General features: G+C 36.1%; 1 protein-coding gene across 1 annotated transcript; it reads left to right on the plus strand.

Annotated features, from left to right (window-relative positions):
* The first annotated feature begins 5,115 nt into the window (after window positions 1-5,115).
* LOC138708552 (cuticle protein-like) lies at window positions 5,116-25,858 on the plus strand. The gene is made up of 2 exons (XM_069838667.1): window positions 5,116-5,369; window positions 24,778-25,858. The coding sequence occupies exons 1-2, from the start codon at window positions 5,116-5,118 to the stop codon at window positions 25,421-25,423; spliced, it is 900 nt and encodes a 299-aa protein (XP_069694768.1). The 3' UTR covers window positions 25,424-25,858.
* Window positions 25,859-26,918: the final 1,060 nt, after the last annotated feature.

Here is a 26,918-nt window from a genome sequence, read left to right on the forward strand (position 1 = left end):
TATAAATTAAACATTCAGTTTGATTATCTGAGTGCAACGATACGAGTTTCTGAGTTGGAGTAAGTGCAATCCCCACCTCTCCAGTTACGTGACTAGAAAAATACCTCGCCATTTACGGGTTAAAATTTTTTTCGTATCAGTGATTATGAAAGAACATAATTTCAATAGGCTAGTATGTAGGCCTACTACAGAATACATTACATTCTCTCTCTTAGAACTATAGGCTACTAGTTTCTACGTACACTGAAACAATAAAAATCTTCTATATCTTAGATATTTGTGTTCGCATTAGGATACTGAAATCAAGTGATCTCTTCTCAAAATATTTTTACTTAATTTCTTTTCTTTTCTTTTCTTTCCAGGTAAGTGTGTTGCTTCTTTTATGGATGTGTGCCAGACATTCCCGGAACCTGACGGTGAGTCATTTCAAAATGAAGTACCTACACTAGATAATAATCTACTGTAACTTATGTGCTTGTAATTTCTAATATTGTTCGTTACAAATAACGTACAGATAAATTCATATTACATTACACTAAAGGCCTTCATCGGTTGCGTTTGTGTAGGAATCGTTCTTGGGCAGTCTTTATATTACCGCATTGCATAATTGCAATGATATAGGTTATTTCACCACTGATATCAGTTAGCGAACTTCAGCATACCTTTACCAGAGACCATTATTCTTTGAACGATTGCACACGATGTATTTGTTTTTAGAAATCTCAAATATTGCTCATTTGCACAGCACACTCGTGGATTTCATTGTGCATTGATTATTTCTGTGGTGTTCGGGTAAAGGGGTATGTCATTTTTTTTGTGCAGGTGGAATTTTGTTCCCCAGATGAACACACAAGTTAAATTATACAAGTGGGTGTGCAAAAATCAAAGAATACTGGCAGTTGATGTGTTTTATTTGTGTAGAAAATTATTTGTAATAAGGGTTCCAAGTTTAATTTTCATTTATCTCCGAACTCATTTTTATGACTTATCTCCCTTTACCCAAACACCACAGGTTTAACCATTTATTATAAGATTGATTCTCCGCGCCGTGCTTACAAACGTGTTGTTATCTTGATTTATCGTCGTGATTAACTTTCTGAGTTAACTCTCATGCCCACGTGCATCAACGTCGGTTAGTGCAACCACCGGTTAAAATTGCCACCTAATACCTGGTTAAGCATTTTTACGGTGCATCGACCTGGGTTAGGATTTACATAGGAGGTTAACCACGGTAATCTCTAACCGGCCATATTAGAGTGGTTAAAGGAGATATCCAATGATTAGTAGGCCAAGTAGAACAAAATGGCGGCCAGATCCACAGCTGATTATTTCGAAGACGATTATTATTGTGCAGTACTTGAATAGAGATTATGGTGAGCGTGAAGTTTCTTTAATGGAAAGAGAGAATTCATATGAGGAATTAGCTGACAGAAAATTTCAGGAGGGATTTCGTTTATCAAAATCTACAGTGTCATTTCTGTTGCAACAAATGTGTCACTTAAAATAACACAGAAACAGTCGTATTTCTCCTATGGATCGGCCGCTTATATTACAAATATATGCAACTGATATTTTCTTTATTTTAAGAGGGAACACTCGAGTATCTCTTTTTCTACGTCACTGGCTGAACGAAGAGAGGTTATGGATGGATCTTAGGATAATGCACAGTTCCCTGGTATGAATGGGGTCCTGAATCGTATACGCATTCGTGCTAATCTTCTTCATCCTTTCCCTTTATTGAGATTCTATCTTTTATAAATATATATAGTATATTTAAATGTAGTAATTAAGTATATCAATACTTCAAACTCACTTTGAATAGAATCATTTTTGCATTTCATTTTCAATTCTGTGCGATTTTAATCTAACAGCATTGAAAAACAAAAACATGCATTTCGCAAAACATAACAGCGCCCAAAGGCAAACAATTACAACACGAAAATGAAAAACACGTTCGTTTCCATGTAGCCTAGAACGGAGTAAGCGCAATCGTTTTCAGACATTGATTATTATCTTTGCAGAGGAATGGATGCTTTTCTTTATTCATTTAGTAGAAACAGTGTATCATCATCAGGTAAAGGAAGTTAATGCCCTAAAAACGTCAATAATATGTATGCATTTATGCCGTAAAAGTAGATAAATATGCTACAAAATATGCATTATCAGCCTGAGATTATTTTAACAGAATAATAAGGTATAGGTAACTTACGTTTACTCTATGGATTTTGAAGTGCTTGCCTCATTGCTGAATTCTCTTGTGTCATTCTTCGCCTGTTGTCTCTCAGCATAGCTTCGTAGCGCGAAAATCTTCGTTCTACGTCACAAGAAGTAAGAGGGGCTTGCACAAAAGCTGTGAGATGTTCTATAGAAAATTTTGTTGGTTTTGGAATGTTTTTCCTTCGAGAATATCTTGACTTTCTTTAAGTTGATAATAGCCAGGGTTTTTGGAAAGAATATTTGCTGTTTTCTCGTTAACTTTATCTCCTACATTTCCTGGTTAAACTGGATATTGTTCTATCGAAATCTGCTAAAGATTGCAGTAAAGGAATACCAATTGCTAACTTGAGAGACTCCCTAGGAGGACTTCATCGTTACATTCAGAATTCATAAACATAAATTTGTCGTGTTTACGAGGTTACACACTTTTAAAAATGAGGGAAAGAAAAATAAACATACGTAATATGCAATTTCCCTGCATAAATGTTAAAATATGGTGCTTTTATAAATAAATGCAAAATATGCACTTTTATGCACAATGAAAGTAATATCACTGTATTCAGATTTGTGATTCATGTAGATAATCTTTCAGCATCTTATTTATTTTATTTTTTATTTTAAATTCACCACCAACAGAAGCAGGCTTCCAATTACAGGTGGCTTACATAGATATATACACAAAATACATAATAATAGAAAGAAAACAACAAAACAATCAACACGAACGAAAGAAAGAAAACACATAATGGTAATAGATGCTAGAATATAATATTACAGTTAATATAGTGCCAAATGTCAATATAATGATGCAAAATTATTTAAAAACTAGAGTAAAAACATTATAATACACTTCTTCATAATTTAAATATCTAAGGAAATACAATTCTTTTTAATATTGTATGAAACTTTCAATTGTTAAACTGAAATCCAATTGAGAATTACAGTTTAAAGACAGAGAGTTGTAAGTATTACACATAACAAACAATGGAGAGTTGTTGAAGAAAACAGTTCTAGGAATAGGAATAATAAAAGGTTGCCTATGACGTAATTCTGTTCTTTTTACATTGAACTGAAGGAATTTAAGAAAATCACAGTTATTCAATATACCGTTAACAGTCTTATAGAGTAAAATTTGGCTATTTATTAATCGTCGAGATTTTAAAGTTTTATAATTAAATTCAAAAAGTAACTGATTATATGAAATTTGTTTGTCATAAGACGACACGTGATGTTTTTTAAAATATAAATAACGTAAAAATCTTTTCTGTATCCTTTCTATTTGCATCTGATGGGACTGGAACATTCACACAATGATAGAGAACAAATATGCAAATATTGTTTAATATATTGGTAATATTGTTTATTGTTAATAAAATAACATTGACAGAAATACAATCTTAGTTCTTTCCTGAACGAGTAAAAAACTCGTGCTCAGGGAGATATCTAAACACAAAGTTAACACAAAGATAATTTTTTGACACAAACTGGGTCAAGAAAAAAAAATTTACAGGAATAAATTAAATTTAAAAATACAATTTCAAATTTAACAATTTAAATCATACAAATACATATACATATTAAATCAATATATATTCTTTAAAAATTAAATTCCTAACGCTATTTTTTAAATTCCTGATACTAAAATCTTCCAAATTTGGGTATTTATCAATTATTTTATTGTATAACCTTGGACCAAAGTAGGTACCATGGCTCAGAGCTGTGCTTGTGAAACACTTTGGTTTCTCTAGTCGTATAAAATCGGATCTTTAGTTCCATATTTATGATGATACAATTTGAATTTATTGCGGTTTTTATGTATTAAGATTAATAAGGCAATATAATAAATCTGTTTAATTTTCAGAACATTAAAGTCAGTAAACAAAGCTCAGATGAGTAATCTATTGGTTTATTAGGCATATTTTAATAATTCTTTTCTGAATAAGTATTAGTGGCGTGAGATTAGAATTACAAGCATTTCCCCACCCTCAAATTCCATACTGGAGAATGGATTGAAATAAAGCTAAATAAATGAGACGTAAAATATTAATTGGTAAATATGACCGAAGTATAACAAAGATATAAATTGTTTTACGTAATCTAATGCATAAATATGTAATATGTTTGTTCCATTGTAAGTGTTGGTCGATCGTAATGCCTAAATACTTAATTTCTGAGGATTCGGTTAATATGGGACATTCACAATTTTGAGAAGAACAATCTGAATAATGAATTTTGAGCCTAAAGGAAGATTGAGGAAATTGAAGACCACTGGACCTTAGTGAAAATGGAACAACAGTTGTTTTGGATGTGTTTAAGGAAAGAGCGTTTGAATCATCAAATTCATGAACTTGCTTTCCCTAATCATCATAGACTTTACGCTGGTTAAATGAGATGTCAGCTGACCATGTTTAAGTAATCGGTGGCTATGAATGGTGCACAGAAATTACATTTTAACCACGGTTACTGATTACCGTCGTTTCGTAATCCGTTTTTAACCGATTTTAATACACTTCGCCACCAGTATTTATTCTAATTAGTGTTCTACCACATTGAAGTCATAGTGCCATGCTTCTAATATTCTGGGGCGCACTCTAGGGTTTGGTAAACTGCGAGCTCAAACGGTTTCTCATCGCGAACAGTCTGAACATTATCCTCGGCTAGTACGTTCATGGTGTGCCAAGTAAATGGCTTCCACCACGGGTTAACAAAACGTACAGAAAGTGTGAAAGTCATTGCAGATCAATGGACTGAAGGCTGTACGCGTATTGCGCCCGTCGGGATCAAGCCGCCCTTCCGCTACGGCTCGCACATCCGCAACGTGGCGCTGTCGGATTCGCCCGACCTCCTGGACCTGCGCCCTTGCGAGGCGTAGCGTTCCGGCGACACCAGCAGCAGCCAATGGCACCATCGCTACAAACCCCCCACTCACTGCGCTCGGCGTCGCCGTCCCTCTTCATGTTGCAGCTGCTCATCTCCACCATGCTCAGCTCAGTTGTGCGATCAAGAGCGCATCCGCAACAACGCCGTCATTTGTCCCCCATCCTAGTACTTCCATACGGATGGTTCGCGGCCGTGCGGGAATCGCGTTGCGGCTTTGGCAATACCGTAGATGCTTGGAAGAAGTACAACGGCAAAGTCTCTTCCATCGCCAGGTACTACTCCGTTGGTTACTATAGAATGTGGCTGGATCTCTTCCTACATTGGGGACCAAGTTTTCCTGCCTTACTTACTTACTGGCTTTTAAGGAACCCGGAAGTTCATTGCCGCCCTCACATAAGCCCGCCATCGGTCCCTATCCTGAGCAAGATTAATCCATTCTCTATCATCATATTCCACCTCCCTCAAATCCATTTTAATATTATCTTCCCATCTACGTCTCGGCCTCCCTAAAGGTCTTTTTCCCTCCGGCCTCCCAACTAACACTCTATATGCATTTCTGGATTCGACCATACGTGCTACATGCCCTGCCCATCTCAAACGCCTGGATTTAATGTTCCTAATTATGTCAGGTGAAGAATACAATGCGTGCAGTTCTGTGTTGTGTAACTTTCTTCATTCTCCTGTAACTTCATCCCTCTTAGCCCCAAATATTTTCCTAAGCACCTTATTCTCAATCACCCTTAATCTCTGTTCCTCTCTCAAAGTGAGAGTCCAAGTTTGACAACCATAAAGAACAACCGGTAATATAACTGTTTTATAAATTCTAACTTTCAGATTTTTCGACAGCAGACTGGATGATAAAAGTTTCTCAACCGAATAATAACAGACATTTCCCATATTTATTCTGTGTTTAATTTCCTCCCGAGTATCATTTATATTTCTTACTGTTGCTCTCAGATATTTGAACTTCTCCACCTCTTCAAAAGATAAATTTCCAATTTTTATATTTCCATTTCGTACAATATTCTTGTCACGAGACATAATCATATAGGCCCTACTTTCCTTTGCTGTGATCGTCCCAGAGAATCAGTCCCATTCCGAGGCTTATTTGAAGCTGTTTTTTTACGGTGATGGGTTGTTAGCTCTTCGCCCAACCCCCAAACTGGAGGGCCACCCCTCATCGGCTGTCCGCGACTGCTTATTCAATATATTCACAGCTACCATCCATATCTGGAGGCCGTCTCCTCGATCCGCAACCTGAGGACGCGCCATGCCATGGTGATAGGGACCCACAATACATGCCACATTGCGTAATTTTTATAATAGCCATGCTGTCGTTACCACTTCTCTTATGTATCAAATTTCGTCAAAATAATGATATTCATTAATTTCACTGCAAACTCAGTGTTCTCCGGTCTTTTCTATTTTCTAGCTTCCTCTTTGTCTCCGTATTTTATCCATATATATATATATATATATATATATATATATATATATATATATATATATATATATAAGGGGCCTAATATCGTCTACCATCTGATATCTCCTTCTGCCTCGAACTTGTCTTTCGTTCACCATTCCTTCCAGTGCATAATCCTTCAGTAGACAGTTTATTCTCAGCCAGTAACCCTGCCAATACCTATTTTCTCTTCCTGATCACTTTCATCATTATTCTTTCTTCACCACCTGTTTTAGCACAGCTTCACTTCTTATTTTGTCTATTTCACACGCTCCATTCTTGTTCAAACCTGCATTTCAAATGCTTCTAGTCGTTCCTCTTCACTTTTCCGTAATGTCATGTTTCTGCCCCATACAATGCCACACTCTACACACAGCATTTGATTAGACTCTTCCTTAGTTCTTTTTCCAGATAGCCGCAGAAGATGCTCCTTTTTCTGTTAATAATATTTTTAGTGCAGTTACACATCTCTTACTCCAGGTGCTGTGATTGTTTTTCGTATAATTAATATATTCGTCATGGACACAGAATTGTTTTTTGTAGAATTAATATATTCGTCATGGACACAATTGTTTTTGTATTATTAATATATTTATCATGAACACAATTGTTTTTTGTATAATTAATATGTTCGTCATGAACACGGAATTGTTTTTCTATAATTAATATATTCGTCATGGACACAATTATTGTTTTTGTATAATTAATATATTCGTCATGGACACAATTATTGTTTTTGTATGATTAATATATTCGTCATGGACACAATTATTGTTTTTGTATAGTTAATATATTCGTCATGAACACAATTATTGTTTTTGTATAATTAATATATTCGTCATGGACACAATTGTTTTTTGTATAACTAATATATTCGTCATGGATAAAGAAGAAAAGTTTTTGGAAGAATTTATAGAATTATAGGCCTATAGACAAAATAGTTGCTAGTGGGAAGTGAAGTCAGATTATCTTCATAGACCTACGAGTTTCCTGTTGCCAAATATCTTAGGGTGACAGATAATCATCCCTCTGTAGTTATTAAGTCGCTCATTATATTTGCTTCGTAATTTTGTTTCTTACTAAGTTCAATAAAGCGTTGAATGTTTCATTATCCATTCTTGAATAATTTTTCTACGTTCATCTTCACGTAACTCTCATAGTAAATTCATATGAGAGAGTACACATTTTTTTAACAACCTGTCCTTGCAACACTTTGTTCTTTTATTTTTCTTCCCTTCAATATCATCTAACAAAGCTCTACCACAAGAATCGTAGCTTTCTTCTTCTTTGATGGCATGGTAGTACACTGATACTAGTTTTTTCGTCCCCATCTAGGCCTTCTCTACGAACACCACCAACATGAAAACATTCACATTCTAGCGATCAGTAGAGATGGTAGATTTCCGCAATAATGATAAATGGGAAATGTGTCCAAATTAAATAAATAAATAATTTTATGTTATTATTAAAATTATGGTTTATTTAACGACGCTCGAAACTGCAGAGGTTATATCAGCGTCGCCGGTGTGCCGGAATTTTGTCCCGCAGGAGTTCTTTTACATGCCACTAAATCTAGTCACATGAGCCTGTTGCATTTAAGCACACTTAAATCGAATCCGCAACCTCGGGCACAGAAGGCCAGAGCAATACCAACTCTGCCACCCAGAGCGACTAATTTTATGTTTAAAGGCATGTTAAGTATATTAGTATAATTTTCTAATCCGTCATAAAATGTAAAATTGAATACAAAATGCAAAGTATATGTGGTTCTGTGAAATAAGAGCGAAATTACATTTTATGAAACATTTTCGTGTTTTATATTGTAAAAAAAATACAATCTAGCTGAAAGCCTCCCTCCTTATAGGCTAGACTATAGTTTTTTTTTCAAATAGTTTGATAAATCTACCATCTCTAGCGATTAGTAAAATCGTATTACCTGTCGAACTACAGTTATTTATATTTGTGGGAAAAACAGCGAACGACATGTCTAAACGAATTTATTTCCGACTTCTAGTACGACGTATCCTATAACATGTCGTTACATCTGTGGGCCGTTTAAGATTCAAACAAAGTATGAAATCTTGCGATGAGATCTAATTCATGCAAATATGAAGTGATTCTATGACGTAGAATGAAGACTAAGGAATCATGTAGAAGAACTGGAAAGATAAATTTTATCGGATCTATTTGAGATATTCTATGATTATGTCTCGTGATGAGAATATTGTACGAAATCGAAATATAAAAATTGCAAATTGATCTTTTGAAGAGGTGGAGAAGTTCAAATATCTGGGAGCAACAGTAAAAAATATAAATGATACTCGGGAGGAAATTAAACCCAGAATAAATATGGGAAATGCCTGTTATTATTCGGTTGAGAAACTTTTATCACCCAGTCTGCTGTCGAAAAATCTGAAAGTTAGAATTTATAAAACAGTTATATTACCGGTTGTTCTGTATGGTTGTGAAACTTGGACTCTCACTTTGAGAAAGGAACAGAGATTAAGGGTGTTTGAGAATAAGGTGCTGAAGAAAATATCTGGGGCTAAGAGGGATGAAGCTACAGGAGAATGGAGAAAGTTACACAACACAGAACTGCACGCATTGTATTCTTCACCTGACATAATTAGGAACATTAAATCCAGACGTTTGAGATGAGCAGGGCATGTAGCACGTATGGGCGAATCCAGAAATGCATATAGAGTGTTAGTTGGGAGGCCGGAGGGAAAAAGACCTCTAGGGAGGCCGAGACGTAGATGGGAAGATAATATAAAAATGGATTTGAGGGAGGTGGGATATGATGATAGAGAATGGATTAATCTTGCTCAGGATAGGGACCAATGGCGGGCTTATGTGAGGGCAGCAATGAACCTCCGGGTTCCTTAAAAGCCAGTAAGTAAGTAAGTAAGTTTGATAAATCTACCATCTCTAGTGATCAGTAAAATCGTATTACCTGTCGAACTACAGTTATTTATGTTTGTGGGAAAAACAGTGAACGAATTTATTTCCAACTTCTAGTACGACGTATCTTACAACATGTCGTTCCATCTGTGGGCCGTTTAAGACTCAAACGAAAGTATGAAATGTTGCGATGAGACCTAGTTCATGCAAATATGAAGCGATTCATGACGCAGAATGAAGACTAAGAAATCATGTAGGAGAACTGGAAAGATAAATTTTATGGGATCTATTTGAGATGTTCGAAGCCGTATATTTTACTTCCTTCTCTCTTAGCGCCATCTGGTATGCTAAGAGCAAAGAAAAGCAATATATTTGTTTTCTGGAGCCAATACGAGCATTTGAATGGATGGAATGTTTTGGGAATACCATTTTGGCCCAGATTTAGACGGTGTAATAAACGGTATGAAATACGCATCACGACGGATTCATTGCGAAACAAGAGTGGCTCGAAGCGCAAGGACGCTCAGGACTCCTTTCACTGGACGCTCTGAATTTATCGTCGCAAATTTTATTTCCTGTCATCCAGTCCCGGACCTGGAGGTCTGAATATGGTGAAAAGCGGCCCCAACTAATGTCATCCCTAGGGCGCCCTTGACCGCCTGACATTTCCAGAGGCTACCAGCTGAATGTAATGTTCTTTAATTGGACCACTTGCCAACACGAATACTTTATTTCGTGTACGGTTCAGATGACTCCTTATTGCGCCGTCAGACATCTAAATATCTTATCTAGAATATGTAAATTATAGGGTACAGTGTGGCGTGCTACCGGAATCCCTATAGGCTTTTAATATTCTACGTTCACTTTCACCCTTCAATATCATTAATAGATGTAAAGGTTGGTGGGCACTTTGATATATTAATTAAATGTATTATGGATTGATTTGTCCGTTAGGATACAATAGCACGTTCTTCAGTCAACAACACGGAAATGTGGAATGTTGTATAGTAGTATTAGTAGTATTTATTTATTTAATCTGGTAGAAATAAGGCCGTCAGGCCTTCTCTGCCCCTCTACCAGGACATTCCAACTATAATATGAAGAATAAAATTGAAATTAGTATTACATTTACAATTACAATTACAATAAAAATCAAAATATGAAAAGATTACCTGACTAATTAAAGCTAGATAATTTATCAACAGTAATCTCACTAGAGGTTTTAATTTATCTAGAGAAAATCAAAATTCGAGTGGGATTTAATTGACTATTACACGATTAGAAGAAAGTATACTGTATACAGTTTAGAAGTAACGAAGTACTCCAATACAATAAAATATTAATTTGACTTACGAAAATACAACTTTCTTCAAATGTATTATTGTACCATCTCAACATTACAAATATTACGCTAGATGCGTGCTAGATGGCAGTAGTGTGTTCTGATTAGCTGTTTTCGAACATAAAATATACTTTAATGCTCGAAATTAGCTCGAAGTTGCTATCAGTTGTGCCAACTATGGAATCTTCATTGAACTCTGTAGACGATTACTAGCAATGCCTTCTCGATCTAGATCACGATGGCAGTGTTACTAGTCAAGAAGGCTTTGTTGATCCAGTTTAATTTTTATTAAAACAGTTGCATTACACTTCAATTATCCAAATCCCAGTAATCAACGTCACTTGACAGATGATTTTCAATAAATCTTAATATTAAACAATCTCTGATACGTGACTATCCATAATATCATATAGCAGAAGCTATAACATAACCTAAATAATATATACAAGTGTTAGAAAAGTTTTAATCAACGACGATGACATAAAAAATAAACATGAATAATTTTAAAATGAATAATTATTGAATGTACAATTTTCAAATTTGAATGTTTTAGTGCTTGATGGTTCAGTTGATATTATATTGGACGTGTGCGTAAAAGAAGTGGAACTCGTTGATGTAGGCATACATGGTGTACTCAACTTATTCAGGATTTCCGAATGGTGCTCTTCATTTATTTGTAAATAGGATTTTAGGGAAGATACATAGATATGACCAGTGATCTTTATTAATTCTTGTTCTTGAATGCCAATGCGAGTCATATTTGAAACTGCTATGCATCGAGTGGTTTGTAATTTTCTGTTTTTTTTTTTTTTTTTTTTTTTTTGACGTCCAGACAAGCGCAGTTTGAAATGTTGGCAAACAAAGAAACAAATGCTAGGGACGCGATAAAATTGTGCGATAAGCAGCCATGATTGGTTGAAATACGTCCTTTCGTACCGTTCTATTGGTCAAAAGTAGTATGACGTAGTAAAAGTGTAATAGTCATAGAAAAACAAAGAATATTTTATATTTACTGAATTACAAATTAAACCTAGAGTAGCAAAATTGTATAGTGATGAAATTACTGGATATTGAAATATTTTGTGATAGACTAAGGAAACTATTTACAAGAAATCAATTACTGACCAAGTGCCTAGTAAGTTTGCGTTTGAATTCAATTTTATTTCGACAGTCCCTGATGCTAGCAGGTAGCGAATTCCAGAGTCTTGGCAGGGTTATTGTGAAAGAGGATGAGTATGAGGAGGTGCGATGGGATGGTGTTGTTAGTATTGTTTCATGACGAGAGCGTGTGTGCAGATGATGGTCGGAAGAAAGGTAAGTGAAGCGAGACAACAGGTACGAAGGAATAGAAGAGTTCAAGATTTCGAAGAGAAAGAGAAGTGAATGTAAATTTCTTTTCTTATCTAGTTTAAGCCAACTATTGCTTCCAGGGATGGGGTAATATGATCATATTTACGAACATTGCTTACAAAATGTACACACAAATTATGAGCACGTTGAAGTTTCGTTTTGTTGTCGCTGGAGAGGTCAGTCAGTAAAATGTCAGCATAGTCAAAATAGGGAAATACAAGTGTCTGCACAAGGGACTTTTTTAAGCAAGAGGGGAGATGAACATTTATCCTTTTTAGCACATGGATAATAGAATATACTTTTCTGCAGGCTTCTGTGATTTGCAATTCCCAGTTGAGATTATTATCCATGTGAATATGCCTCTGTCAAACAATAAGAGCGGTCCAAGTTAATACATATTTTTTTTTCTGTTTCGTTGATTCTACAGTCTGATCCGTTTGGGTATGGATAATATTAATTTATTATTATGAAGCTATTATGATAGTAGGAAAAATTCCTTGCTGGTTATATTATGATTAAAAGATGGGCGTTTCCATATATGACAATCAACAATGCATAATCTGAAAGGACAAATGAAAATTGTAGATGATTAAAATGGCTACTACAAATCAACAGCGGGCACAATGTGTTCTTTGGTATGCTAAATTTGAGAGTGTTAAAATAGTTCATAGGGGATTTCGATGTGAGTATGGTGTGCGTAATGTACCTAAATACGATTCCATAATGTTGTGGTATCGAACATTTGTAGAAACAAGTTGTGTTAAAAAAGAAACATGCAGGAGGTCGCAGATGAAACCCAGTACGAGAAGCAGGTATCTCTTGACTTGGCCCCCAAACTCTCCAGATCTAACCCCTCCTGACTTCTTCGTGTGGAGTTTTGTCTATTCACTGAAATCCAGGAACATTGATGATCTGAGAGTAAAAATTACTCAAGCTTTTCAACAAATCACCTCTCTTATGTTACAACGGACATGGGCTGAATTGCATCACCGTTATGAGTTGTGCAGGGTGCGCAATGGGGATCATGTCGAGCTCTGAGAAAGTTCCTATCTTTCAGTGTTGTATGCACAAAGTTTCAACAAATAAAGTTCAGTAGCAAATGTTTTACTGTGTTTTTATTTTATCCGTACCCAAACGGATCACCCTGTATATTGATCTGGTCATGCATGTGTTTGCATTGTATTATTTAAATGAACATTACAGCATTAAGTGAATGTGTTTCTTCATAGGTAGGCCTGATTACTAAACGCACAGATTTATGAAAATATATGTGAAAGGGATTTGAAAATAATAAATGTAAAAACATTTCTCAAAGCAAGATCAATTGAACCACTTGTTGTAGAAAGGAACCAGTACACATGATACATACACAGCTGAAAATGTACTTAAAACTTAAATGTAAATATTAAATTTATAAATAAATGTTACTAAATACTTATTACTTTAACCAAAAACATATTGTCGGACGTATCTTTGATCAAAATATGGATCCTTTGAACTATTAAATTAAAAATATATTAGATTCTCATGTGGTTTGGTTCCTTTCTGAGTCTGCGGTGCAATTATAGTGAAGGCGACATATTTCAGATGGTTATAATAAATAGTCGCAAACAGACGATAAGGGGTGGTCCTCCAGCTTTGGGGATTGGTCGAAGAGCTAACAACCCATCATCGTAAAAAATAGTTTGTTACCAAACCTCAACATAATTCTCGGAATGGGACTGATTCTTTGGCGCGACCACAGCAAAGGAGTAAGCTAATGCGATTTGGTACTTGGAATGTCACGGGTCCTTATGGAACAGGAGGGGCAACATTAGTAGCAAAAGAAGTAGCTAGATAAAGAATAGATTTTGTGGTAGTACAGGAGGTTAGATTAGATGGGAATGACATTTCACCAATAGAATATTACTTGTTGTGCTATGGGGAAGGAAACAATAATCATTAGTTGTGAAACTTGGACTCAGAATTTTAGGGAGGAACAGAGGTTAAGAGTGTTCGTGAGTAAGGTGCTTAGAAAAATATTTGGGGCTAAGAGGGATGAAGTTACAGGAGAATGGAGAAAGTTGCCACAACGCAGAACTGCACGCATTTTATTCTTCACCTGACATAATTAGGAACATATAGCACGTATTGGTGAATCCAGAAATTCATATAGAGTGTTAATTGGAATACCTGAGGAGAAAAGATCTTTGGAGAGGCCTAGACATAGATGGAAGGGGTCGACCTGGTTGGCGAGTTGGTATAGTGTTGGCCTTCTATGCCCACGGTTGCGGGTTCGATCCCGGGCCAGGTCGATGGCATTTAAGTGTGCTTAAATGCGACAGGCTCATGTCAGTAGATTTACTGGCATGTAAAAGAACTCCTGCGGGACAAAATTCCGGCACATCCGGCGACGCTGATATAACCTCTGCAGTTGCGAGCGTCGTTAAATAAAACATAACATTTAGATGGAAGGATAACATTAAAAAGGATTTGAGGGAGGTGGGGTATGATGCTAGGGACTGGACTGTGACAGTGTCCGGCAATCCGTGACGTCACTAGGTAACGAATTCCAGAGGCGAGGCAATGATACAGTATAGGAGGATGAGTATAGGGAAGTTCTGTGACGAGGAGAGATTGATGCTGATTTCGTAAAGTAGTTAGGAACTGAAAGCGTGAAGACAAGCAATTTGGAGAAGAGTTATGTAAAATTTTGCATAGAAGTGAAAGAGCGTGTTGTTGATGTTTATTGACTTTACTGGCTTTGAGCCAGAGGCCGATTTAGGGCCTTATACCCGCAGGACGCCCTCTCCAGCCATTGTACATAAATAGCATATAAATATATTTACTGTACACATATAAAACTATTTCTGGCATAAGTGCCAGTAGGTGTGTGATTGTAGTGACTGATTCCTTTTATTTTTTGTGTAGGCCTAATTTGTTGATTTGCTATATTGTAGGGGACTAGTTAGTATTAATATAATATGCATATGGTACATATCAGGAATGGTGAACGGGAGAAGAGTTCGGGGTAAAACATATCACCTGATAGACAACGTTAATGTATTATTATGGGGAGATTAAGAGGAAAGAAAGAATTTGGGAAGAATGAAAAATGCTGGGTTTGCAGTTAAAGATCTGCTCTTGGGCAGAACACTATGTATGTATGTATGCATGCACATACATATTTTGTTTTTGAGATTTTTAAGTTTCCCCATCCGGTGGCAGAAGCATCTGAATGGTTATGGAGACTTTTATGTGTAGAGTTATTTTATTGATCTGCATATCTGTTGCTGTCGTGTGTCCTCTCAGACAGTATTCAAATTTCCAACACGTGTTTGCGGTTTTGTTTGTGTGTGTTAGTTTGGTGGTTGCGCCTGGTGGTAATTGTAGAGGAGTTTCTCGAGTGTTGTTCTGTTGTTTTTGTTCGGTGAATTTGCGAAGATGTGTTGTGTATATACGCGATTTACTGCCGAATGTGTGTATTTATGATTTTTCGTTCCTTTAGACGAGCCCAGGAGAGCAGCTCATGAGACGCTGTTACATGGTCAAATTTCCGAATATTACAGACGAATCTTATACATACATTATGAACACATTGCAATCTCTCATTTAAATTAGAACTTAAGTTTGTTAACAAGGAATCACAGTAATCGAGATGGGACATCACGAGTGTCTGTATAAGATTCTTTTTTAATGTAAGTGGTAGATATTGATGTGTCCTATTAGACATAAGTAATCAGAAACAAATTCGGGACCTCGGAGGTCATAGCCACATATCGATGTCTAAGAATTGATACCTTTTATCTGTAAATTGCAGGCGAATCGAACAACTCTTTTAAAAATTAATTTTTCCAAAAATCTTCAAAAATGTTATGTACTGTATGTTTCTGCTTTGCAAGATTTTTTTTTCTCGAGGACAAAATATTAGTTAACTGTCCAATTTTGTGAAGATAATACTGTAACAATGTAGTTAAACTAAATGACCGTTTTTGTAGATAGGGTAAGGTTGCCTATATCGCACCACTTTAGCATTTATAACTTTTATTGAACAATATAGTTTTTATTTTCTGCATTCCTTTACAGAGATACATTTCCAGAACATTTACCTTTGATGTGAAAAAGAATCCTTGAATTTGATTTAATATTTTTTAATTAAAATGACATTTTCGAAACACATGTCAGTGGTGTCATTTAGGCAACTAGTTTCCTAAATAGTACCTGCGGTTTCTTAAATCGCACCTCTTTATCTGCAAGGAACAGGATGAAGGAAAGCTTTTAATATTGAACATATTGAAGAGTATTTCAATTAATAATGTAATAAATGCAAATTACAAGTTTATTGAAATTAATGAAAGAGAGTAACGCATCTTCAAATGAAATTGAAAAAATAGAGCATAAATTACGTAACATTTAAACTTTCTGAATGTGTTTTTTATTGTTATACATTTGCCATGTGCTTCACCAGGCAGTTCAGACTGTAAATTGCGTCACCTTTTCTCCACGATTATCTCGAACCACCTAAGAACTGCTTCATGATATAGCTGTCTGAAATGATTTGAAGATAGAAACATTTAAAGGCTGGGCCTATGAGTATTATGATGAGGAAGCTGAAACAGGAGCATACCATTTTCCCGAGATAATCTATCTTCTAAATTTTTTGAATGGGTCGTAAAGGTGGATATACAGAAGCAGCACTTTTTTCTATGACAGGTTGAGTGGCAAATAAAATGTTTGAGCTATTCGACAAATAGTTCACTGTTGATGTAACCTGATTCAGAGCAAACAAATAACGATCCTGGAGGAGCACCAGCTGATAATGGAGGATGCACTGTTTGACGTTTATAAATTATCACAGGTGGCACAAAATACCTGGTGCGCTTGTACAACACACACTTGTTGTATTAACGCCCATTTCACCACTTGATATTGCACCTACCTGATGCATTTCTAGTTCAGTTAAAATTTCTGGGGCCTTCTTTTGTGCGGTTAGAATTGCTACAGTTGCTCATATCGCACCGGTGCGAATTAGGCACCTACAGAGTGGTGCGAATTGAGAAACTACGCCAGAAGTTATTATTTCCTTCATTCTAGCCTATAATCACCACATGTTCGAAAATCCTACTAAGTTAAATAAATGTTCTTTAATACCTCTTTAAACGAATAATTAAGATTATGGATTCCTTTGCATATAAATCCGTTATTTAGTTACAAAATGATAGCTAAATATACATCCACCTGAGCGATTATATTAAATACTCTATCACCACATTGCTAGCACAAAGAAGTGGCAGAAATCAAGTGACATGGTGGAACTTCATATGGTAGATTGTAACAATACCACTAGATGCTACACTACTACAGTAACTTGTTTTAAACTAGCAGTGGTGCCATTTAGGAAGCGGTGCGATTTATGCTACTCTACCCTAAGTGGTAGATATTGATGTGTCCTATGAGATATAAAGTGATCAGGAACAAATTCGGGACCTCAGAGGTCATAGCCACATATCGATGGCTGAGAATTGATACCTCTTATCTGCAAATTTGCAGGTGAATCAAACAACTGTTTTAAAAATTAATTTTTCCAAAAATCTTCAAAAATTGTATGTACTGTATGTTTCTGCTTTGCAATATTTTTTTCCGAGGACAAAATATTAGTTAACTGTGCAATTTTGTGAAGATAATACTGTAATAATGTCGTTAAACTAAATGACCATTTTTGTAGATACGCGGTATCACTTCTCAGCCATCAATGTTGACTCGTTCAGCATAGATGAATTTTAATTTTGACGGATGAGCTCCACGGGAGTGACTGGGAAGAATACATGTCAGGTATGCAAATGAGCAATCGTGAAGCTGGGCGGACACCTGTCAAGCGAAGACAACAACCATGTTTGGGCTGGGGGAAGGTAAACCACTTAGTCAGATAAAGAGGTTTCTGATGCTATGGCCACTAGCATGCCACATTTTATTATATCCGTGTTAATACACATTGACAAAATTATGCTGTCATGCGCACATTACAGATTTAAAATAATATACCGAGCTCTTGAATTGGGTGGAATTGGATGCGTCGCAGATTCCCTGTTCGTTACAGTTACAACTTTCGTCATAATAGGAGTGCCTTGTAAATCCTTTATTTATGTATAATATTTCCATTCCGCAATGGCTACAACTTACCTGGATATTATGTTGTAGTGTAATTCGTATTATGGAAATATGAAGGAGGGGGAGGAATATGTTGACCTATACGTAGAGCCGTGGACTATTGCACCAGAACTGGTCATAGTCACCGTCAAGTTGATGATGACAACGGTGATGAGTGTGATGACTATGATGATCATGATGGAAACCTTGTTTATTTATTTATGTTAAGGAACTTACAAAAATTTGTTATTGTACAACGTGTTATCAAAATGAGGCTTTGACGTAAAACTATTTTTATCTCCTTACTGGAAATGATATGGGAGTATAACTTTGAAATTGTCTGTCACATAAAAATGAAAACTCCTCCTTCTTCTTCTTGTATTCCGTTGTTCTCCTTGTGTTGCTCTTGTTTTCTTGCCTTCTCGTTCTTCTAGCCTTCTTGTTCTCCTTGCCTTCTCGTTGTCCTTGTCTTCCTCTTGTTCTCCTTGTCTTCCCCTTGTTCTCCTTGTCTTCCTCTTGTTCTCCTTGTCTTCCCCTTGTTCTACTTGCCTTCCCCTTGTTCTACTTGCCTTCCCCTTGTTCTCCTTGCCTTCTCGTTGTTCTACTTGTCTTCCCCTTGTTCTCCTTGTCCTCCCCTTGTTCTCCTTGTCTTCCTCTTATTCTCCTTGTCTTCCCCTTGTTCTCCTTGTCTTCCCCTTGTTCTCCTTGCCTTCTCGTTGTTCTCCTTGTCTTCCCCTTGTTCTCCTTGCCTTCTCGTTGTTCTCCTTGTCTTCCCCTTATTCTCCTTGCCTTCTCGTTGTTCTCCTTGTCTTTCCCTTGTTCTCCTTGCCTTCTCGTTGTTCTCCTTGTCTTCCCCTTGTTCTCCTTGCCTTCTCGTTGTTCTCCTTGTCTTCCCCTTATTCTCCTTGCTTTCTCGTTGTTATCCTTGTCTTCCTCTTCTCCTTTTCTTCTCGTTGTTTTCCTTGTCTTGCCCTTGTTCTCCTTGCTTTCTCGTTGTTATCCTTGTCTTCCTCTTCTTCTCCTTTTCTTCTCGTTGTTTTCCTTGTCTTGCCCTTGTTCCCCCTGCTTTCCCGTTGTTCTCCTTGTCTTCCCCTTGTTCTCCTTGCCTTCTCGTTGTTCTCCTTGTCTTTCCCTTGTTCTCCTTGCCTTCTCGTTGTTCTCCTTGCCTTCTCGTTATTCTTGCCTTCCCCTTGTTCTCCTTGTCTTCCTCTTGTTCTCTTTTCCTTCTCGTTGTTTTCCTTGTCTTGCCCTTGTTCTCTTGTCTTCCCCTTGTTCTGTTATTTTCCCTTGTTCTCCTTGCATCCTCTTTGTTCTCATTGTATTCCCCTTGTTCTTTATGTATTCTTCTCATTCTTCTCTGTTTATTCAGCTTGTTCTCCTTATACTTCGCTTGTGCTTCTTTTATTCCCCTTGTTCTCCTCTTTTCTAATTGTAATCCCTTTATTCTCCTTATACTCTCACTTTTCTCTTTGTCTTCACCTTTTTCTTCTCCCCCTTGTTCTCCTTGTACTCCCACTGTACTCCTAGAATGCCCCTTTTCTCCTTGTTCCGCCCGCTATTCGTCAACTCTTCTACAGGATGCATAGTGAAACTATGCGCCCTTCCGCAGGTGATCGCACCCATACGTAAAGATGTCCAACATAGTAAAGCTACGCGTCTGGCTTTTCGTTTATTTATTATTATTTTTTTTTCACAACATTGAGTACCACTTCATGATTATATTTCGCGCGCACAACTTTTGTGGTATTTATGTAGTGGCGGTGTTATAACAGTCAGTGTTCTCGCAAAATCTAATCGTCTTAACTCGTCTTCTCGACACTCACATCAAGTCATAGCACAAGCGATACAGGCTTAAATATATTGTTTTATGCTGTTAGCCGAGGGCAGGTTTATCAGTTAGGCCCTGTTTCTTGATTTGGCGTCTTCTATTACTACTTTTACCAGTCCATTAGCCGTACTCAGTGTGATATTCTAGCAAAATTGAGCTTTAGCCACTGCCACAAAGATGTCACAAACTCTCTCAATAAGACAAGCAAAGAATTTTGCGTTGTTCACCGAATGTAACGTTCCCGAACTATTTACAAGTTCCGTCATGTATTCCACACCACAGGGACCTTTAGGGTAAGGCGATTATCCGTCCCTACAGTCCTGAATTTAGATACCCTGTCGCAGATTTCTTCGATGCCAGCTTTTCTCATTAGCTGCCAGTGCCAATATTTCAAAGCGCTGTGATTGTTTCACTATGCGTGCTTCATAGAGTCTATTACACCAATGATTCTACTAAATATTGTGTCAAATTTCAGAATTAAATTAAGTTTGGCTATCTTATTGAGTAAGCTTCAAAGTAGCTATAAAATTCCCCTTGAGTGGTTTTTCTGGTACTCTTTTACCTCTTGTATAGCATCAGATCTGGAATTCTTACATTTTCCTTTCTAGTCACATTCTGTATTAGATTTTTTCGTACGTTTGTTTGTGTTGTACTGTTTGAACTATTAATCACTGTAGGCCTATTTTTAACGTGAGCCGTCCGCTGCTTGAGTAATCATTATTTCTACAAATTTTAACCCATCTCTATCTACTTTTCGGAGGCCCCAACTATCATTTGTTTGTAATAGTGCTGTACGTGCGATTACGTTATTTTCAGTCGTGAATTTGTAAATTAAATCCAGTTTCATTAAAATTATTCAAATGAATGCTCGCACATACACACACACACACACACGGATTAACATTTTAGATTTTAAATAGTATTATCCAATGTAGTGAAAATTACAACTTAAGGGGTTAGGTATAGCTTACAGCAGTAAAATTTTCGGAAATATTCAACATTTTTCCCCTCTAGTTCTGTATCTTGTACAATAAGGAAAATTGGTACGTGTAAAACACTATCCTTCTGCTGTATGAAAAAAATATTTGTACTATTTCAAAATATATATATATTTTTTTCAAAATTCCAAATGATGGCAGTTTATTGTGCAGTGATGAAGCGTTTCCCTCATAACTCATAAACTTAACTTTTTCATGTTGTCTCTCTTTTATTTTATTGCTGAAACTAATGTTTATAACTACATGCTCTTTCAACTACATTTCTTAATAAATAATATATATTTTTTTATTTTATGTTAGAAGAAAGTACTGATATTTGACCATTTTTAAATGAATTTATTTTTCATCAGACAATCTATCAAAGGTAGAGAAGTGATCTCGCATCATATTGTAGATATGGCATGCTTAAATACACACAAAATATTTCATCACAGAATGTTGGATAGTTTTTTAGTTATGTGGGAAACGCTTCATCGCTGCACAGTGAACTGAATTCTGAAAACAAAAATGTAAACAATTTTTTTAATCGTAAAAATATTTTTTCCATATAACAGAAGGACAGTCTTTTACACATACTAATTTTCATTATTGTCCAAGATACAGTAATGGAGGAAAGAAATGTTGAATATTTCCAAACTTTTACTACTGTAAGCTGTACCTAACCCTTTAACATAGCATTAATATCGACGCTAAATAACCAAGTACTTGATGCAGCGTCAGTAAATAAACATCAGTTCACAGTTCTAGGAGTCATTTTCAAGACATTTGTCTTCTGAACGCATATTATGAGAATTGCATGTGTAACGTTTGAGATGTTAGGCCTTCACGGTAGGGTTATGAAAAATAATTTGGAGTTCAACCATATATCAAAATTTAATATTTCCGACGTTCCGAAACGAGTTAACAGGTTCCACCATCAGGGTCAACCAAACACAACAGATACCTCAGACTGTTATGACTTTGATCACCAGATGTTAGTGGTTCCGGAATGTTTAAAGTATTAAATCTCAAAACGTTTGAAAAATCTTCTGCACAAATTTTACAACACTTTTGAAGAAAAGGAGAGCATTCCGCTGATCGTTTTGAATAGGGCTCATTGCCCACAAGGTCGGTTTCATTTCTGCGAAGTTAGGTAATGTGTGTGTGTCTGATGACGGCCGTGGGGTTCAGAGCGCGTGATGAGGGGAACCTACATATGCACACGACTGCGCCCCGGGCTTGGGAGATGCGTAACGGAGGAGCCCCACTCAAATTTGGGAGGAATTCTATATAAACAGCAGAGCGCCACAGAAGCGTCACAGTCAATACAACACAACAATGCAGGTACGTGCTTCGTTAAGTATAGGACTAGTGAGGAAGAGTGCTGTAACAGTATTTCTTTGTTTACGAAATTCATACTATTAGAGATGTTAAGTCTGGGAATTTATGTATGTCTGTAACAGATTACGATCGGAAGTGACTGTGTAGCTTGGTGTTAAATTTATCTTATATGTCGCATGTGTACATTTGCCACGTTTGTTTCTGCAACAGTTTCCAACGGTTTGAAACCCTCATGATCATGCGCACTTCAAGTTTGCACATAGTAAATTCGATTTGCGCATGCTCGTGACGGTTGCAAACTGTCGGGAACTGCTGTAGAAACAAACATATATTTCCGGTTTAACAATGTGTCCATACTTCCACTGCATAGTATTTGTCACTTTAAAATCACCGAGTTTTTGTCCATTGTTTTTCATCTATGATCTGTTAATCTATCTGTTCTGGCGTTCATTCCAAAAATCTCCTGGATATTCTCTCACTTGAATTCTTCAATCTTTTTAATCTTTTTTAATCTTTTATTGTATATAATTATTCACAGTGTTTTGTACTTCAATTTTGTTTCCAGCAACATTATTTTCCATTTTATGTAGTGTAGATACCGTTGGTCATCATTGCCAGAAGTTCCTTCTGGTTATAATCCAATTTTCAACTAGTTTCTTAGTTCATAGATAGAAACTGGATATTTTACCTGGAGAGTTGTAAACATTCCCAACCCATATAATTACATTACATTACATTTACTAAATGCATTTAAATTTACAAAAGATAATGTCATCTGTGTTTTTAGTCTTCAGTCTAAAATAAGATATTAACACTCCTTTTTCTTCTTGAATATTTGTTGTTGTCATTCTTTCCGTTCCCCTCTTCTTTTTCAAGTCTTGGCTTCGTTATCTCTATCTTCCGATCGTTTCTGAAGATATTTATCATTACCAGTTCTTCAAAATTTCCCTTTGGAAGTGAATTGCATGATGGAATAAATTTTTTAATACAGGAATTTTTCGTTTCTATAATCCTGCGATCATTGTATTTTTTCTTAATCTGTTTAATCTTATAGTTGAAATATTTTTTTTGCCCACTTCTCATAACTTAATCTATGCTTTTATACAAATTACCAGCTTTTAATTGGTGGAAACTTTTCAAATTAGCGGTTTGTGTTCTATTCTGGTCCTAGTATACCATTTATGTCAGCTTTAATTCGTAACGTTCAAACTTCATAAAGGGAATAAATTTTAATAACGATAGCCGGTAGACCGCGAGACTTTTTTCTCTTGTGATGATTTGGTTTCTTGTGCATTTTTCCTATCATAATATTGCACAGTTTTATCACACGAGTAGTTCACTATCGTCCTTGTAAAGCAGTGGTCCGCATTTCTTGACTCCCTAATCAACTCCTTAAGGGACACTGGGACTGAGTTTTGAAAATTTTAAAGTTTTTTTTTTATCAATTTGTTTCAAATTCGGCGGGTTTATTGTGTCTATACGTTTAAATAACAATACCAAATTTCATCAAGTTTCATTCTTTAGTTCCTTAGATATTGTCACGTATTTTAATGATATTAAATTATGCTCAAATTCAAAACGTTCCTAACGGCTTCAGAATTGTTTTTGATTTTAAAAATATTCTATAAAAAACTTACATTTTATGTCAAAGAAAACTGCACATCGATATCTAAATTTGAGAATTGAGATAAAAATTTTCTTACAAATCATAGTTATTCAAATCAATCGTCTTCAGTCTCCAGAGGCTCCATTAATTTTGTTCTCTATTTTAACTATAATGCTCGTACCTACTTTGTTTTAATTTTGGCCTTTAATGTTTAGTTTACTTGGCAGTGACTACTGAAATATGTTTATGGACCATCTTTTTTCTTTTTCTTCAGTTTCTTGGATATGACGATTTCATCTGAATGTTATATTTTCCATTTTCTTTATTACTGATAGAGTTACTTTTATTCCAGCGAATTAGGCTACATGCCTAAATTTAATTATCATATTGTATCTGTTGCAATCTTCTTCTGTGGTAGCCTGTTTCCACAATTCCTTTTCGTTTGTGAGTTACTTGTAATTATAGGGGAACAACTTACAAACCTCTGTTGGTCTGTGCATGCGTCAATCTTAAAGAGTGACACAATATACTATTCATCTTCTCCTTCCTAATTGTCAGCCAATAGTAGCGCGTACTGATAGCAGTGATGCGTCAGATGACTTATCAGTCAGTAGCGACAATGGTTCAGATTAATGGCGGTAAACTCCATACTCCGCCTCCACCACAGCAGTAAGGTTTAGTAACCTCCTACAACGGAGTTTTGCCAGTTGTAGGCTTATAGTAGACAGACCCCTATGTAGACGGCAGGCACATTGTTCAGACCGCAGTCACGACGTTCTTGTTGCGCTCGCCTGACGTGCACTCAGCAGAATTGGTGTTGCAGCTGCTGATATTTTGCGTGCTGTTGGCGTGGTCGCGCGCTGAGCTGCTGTTCGCGTCACCCGGCGCGCTGACGGGCGGCAGGCCCTCTGCAGCCACGACGGACTTCGACACGAATCCGCAGTACACGTTCACATACCGCGTGACCGACGTGGCGACTGGCGATTCCAAGGCGCAAGAAGAGACGCGCAAGGGCGACACGGTGGAGGGCAGCTACAGCGTGGTGGAGCCGGACGGCTCCGTGCGCACAGTGCGCTACCAAGCCGACTCCGTCAACGGCTTCAACGCCATCGTGGAGCGCAACCGCGCCAACAGCCCCCCGCTGCGCCACGCCGGCGCCGTCACGCTGCTCACGTCGTCGGAGCGGCCCGTCACTTTCAAGCCCACCACCATCCGCCCGGTGCTGTCGTCCTACCGCCAGAACTCGAACTCGTACTCATCCTCTACCAAGGCACCGTACCCACCCGCCACTAAGCCGCCATACCCAGCCGGCTCCAAGTCTTCGGCGCTGCAGGGCAGTGGTAATCTGATTCATACATCCTTCTCGGCGCCTCACGTAACATACAGCTATTGAGCATTTTGAAACTCATTGAGACACACATATTCACAGTTGACTCATGAATTTCTAGCCACATTGTCAACATGAAAGAAATAGAACATTTTTGAACAGTAATTATTTAAATTGTGATAACTGGAACATAAATAAATAGAACATTTTTGAACAGTAGTTATTTAAATTGTGATAAGTGGAACATAAATAAATAAGACATTTTTTTAACAGTAATTATTTAAATTGTGATAACTGGACCATAAATAAATATAACATTTTTGAACAGTAATTATTTAAATTGTGATAACAGGAACATAAATAAATAAAACATTTTTGAACAGTAGTTGTTTAAATTGTGATAACTGGAACATAAATAAATAGAACATTTTTGAACAGTAATTATTTAAATTGTGATAACAGGAACATAAATGAATAGAACATTTTTGAACAGTAGTTATTTAAATTGTGATAACTGGAACATATATAAATAGAACATTTTTGAACAGTAGTTATTTAAATTGTGATAACTGGAACATAAATAAATAAAACATTTTTGAACAGTAATTATTTAAATTGTGATAACTGGAACATAAATAAATAAAACATTTTTGAACAGTAGTTGTTTAAATTGTGATAACTGGAACATAAATAAATAGAACATTTTTGAACAGTAATTATTTAAATTGTGATAACTGGAACATAAATAAATAGAACATTTTTGAACAGTAATTATTTAAATTGTGATAACTGGAACATAAATAAATAGAACATTTTTGAACAGTAGTTATTTAAATTGTGATAACTGGAACATAAATAAATAGAACATTTTTGAACAGTAATTATTTAAATTGTGATAACTGGAACATAAATAAATAGAACATTTTTGAACAGTAGTTATTTAAATTGTGATAACTGGAACATAAATAAATAGAACATTTTTGAACAGTAGTTATTTAAATTGTGATAACTGGAACATAAATAAATAGAACATTTTTGAACAGTAATTATTTAAATTGTGATAACTGGAACATAAATAAATAGAACATTTTTGAACAGTAGTTATTTAAATTGTGATAACTGGAACATAAATAAATAGAACATTTTTGAATAGAACATTTGGAACAGTAATTATTTAAATTGTGATAACTGGAACATAAATAAATAGAACATTTTTGAACTAATTATTTAAATTGTGATAATTGGGACATAAATAAGTAAAACATTTTTGAATAGAACTTGTATCTACCTCTAGACAATGTTTGGTGTCGAAATTTCGTTACCTACTGAGAATTGATAAATTTCACTACGCTTAATGCGTAATAGGAGATGATGAGTTAAAGTAAAATATGTTAAGTCAAAAAGTTCCTTAAGATTATGAGCAAAATGATTGTGTTTGAACTTCATATTTTAAAGATACAATTCAGAGGCCTGGCTGATATGATTTCTCAGGTGTACCGTATTTATTGTATGTTGGTGTCTTTGTAATCATGCATCTTATTCCTATTTGGTGGTTAGTCAG

Source organism: Periplaneta americana, chromosome 11 (assembly GCF_040183065.1).
Source record: "Periplaneta americana isolate PAMFEO1 chromosome 11, P.americana_PAMFEO1_priV1, whole genome shotgun sequence".
Classification (NCBI taxonomy): domain Eukaryota; kingdom Metazoa; phylum Arthropoda; class Insecta; order Blattodea; family Blattidae; genus Periplaneta; species Periplaneta americana.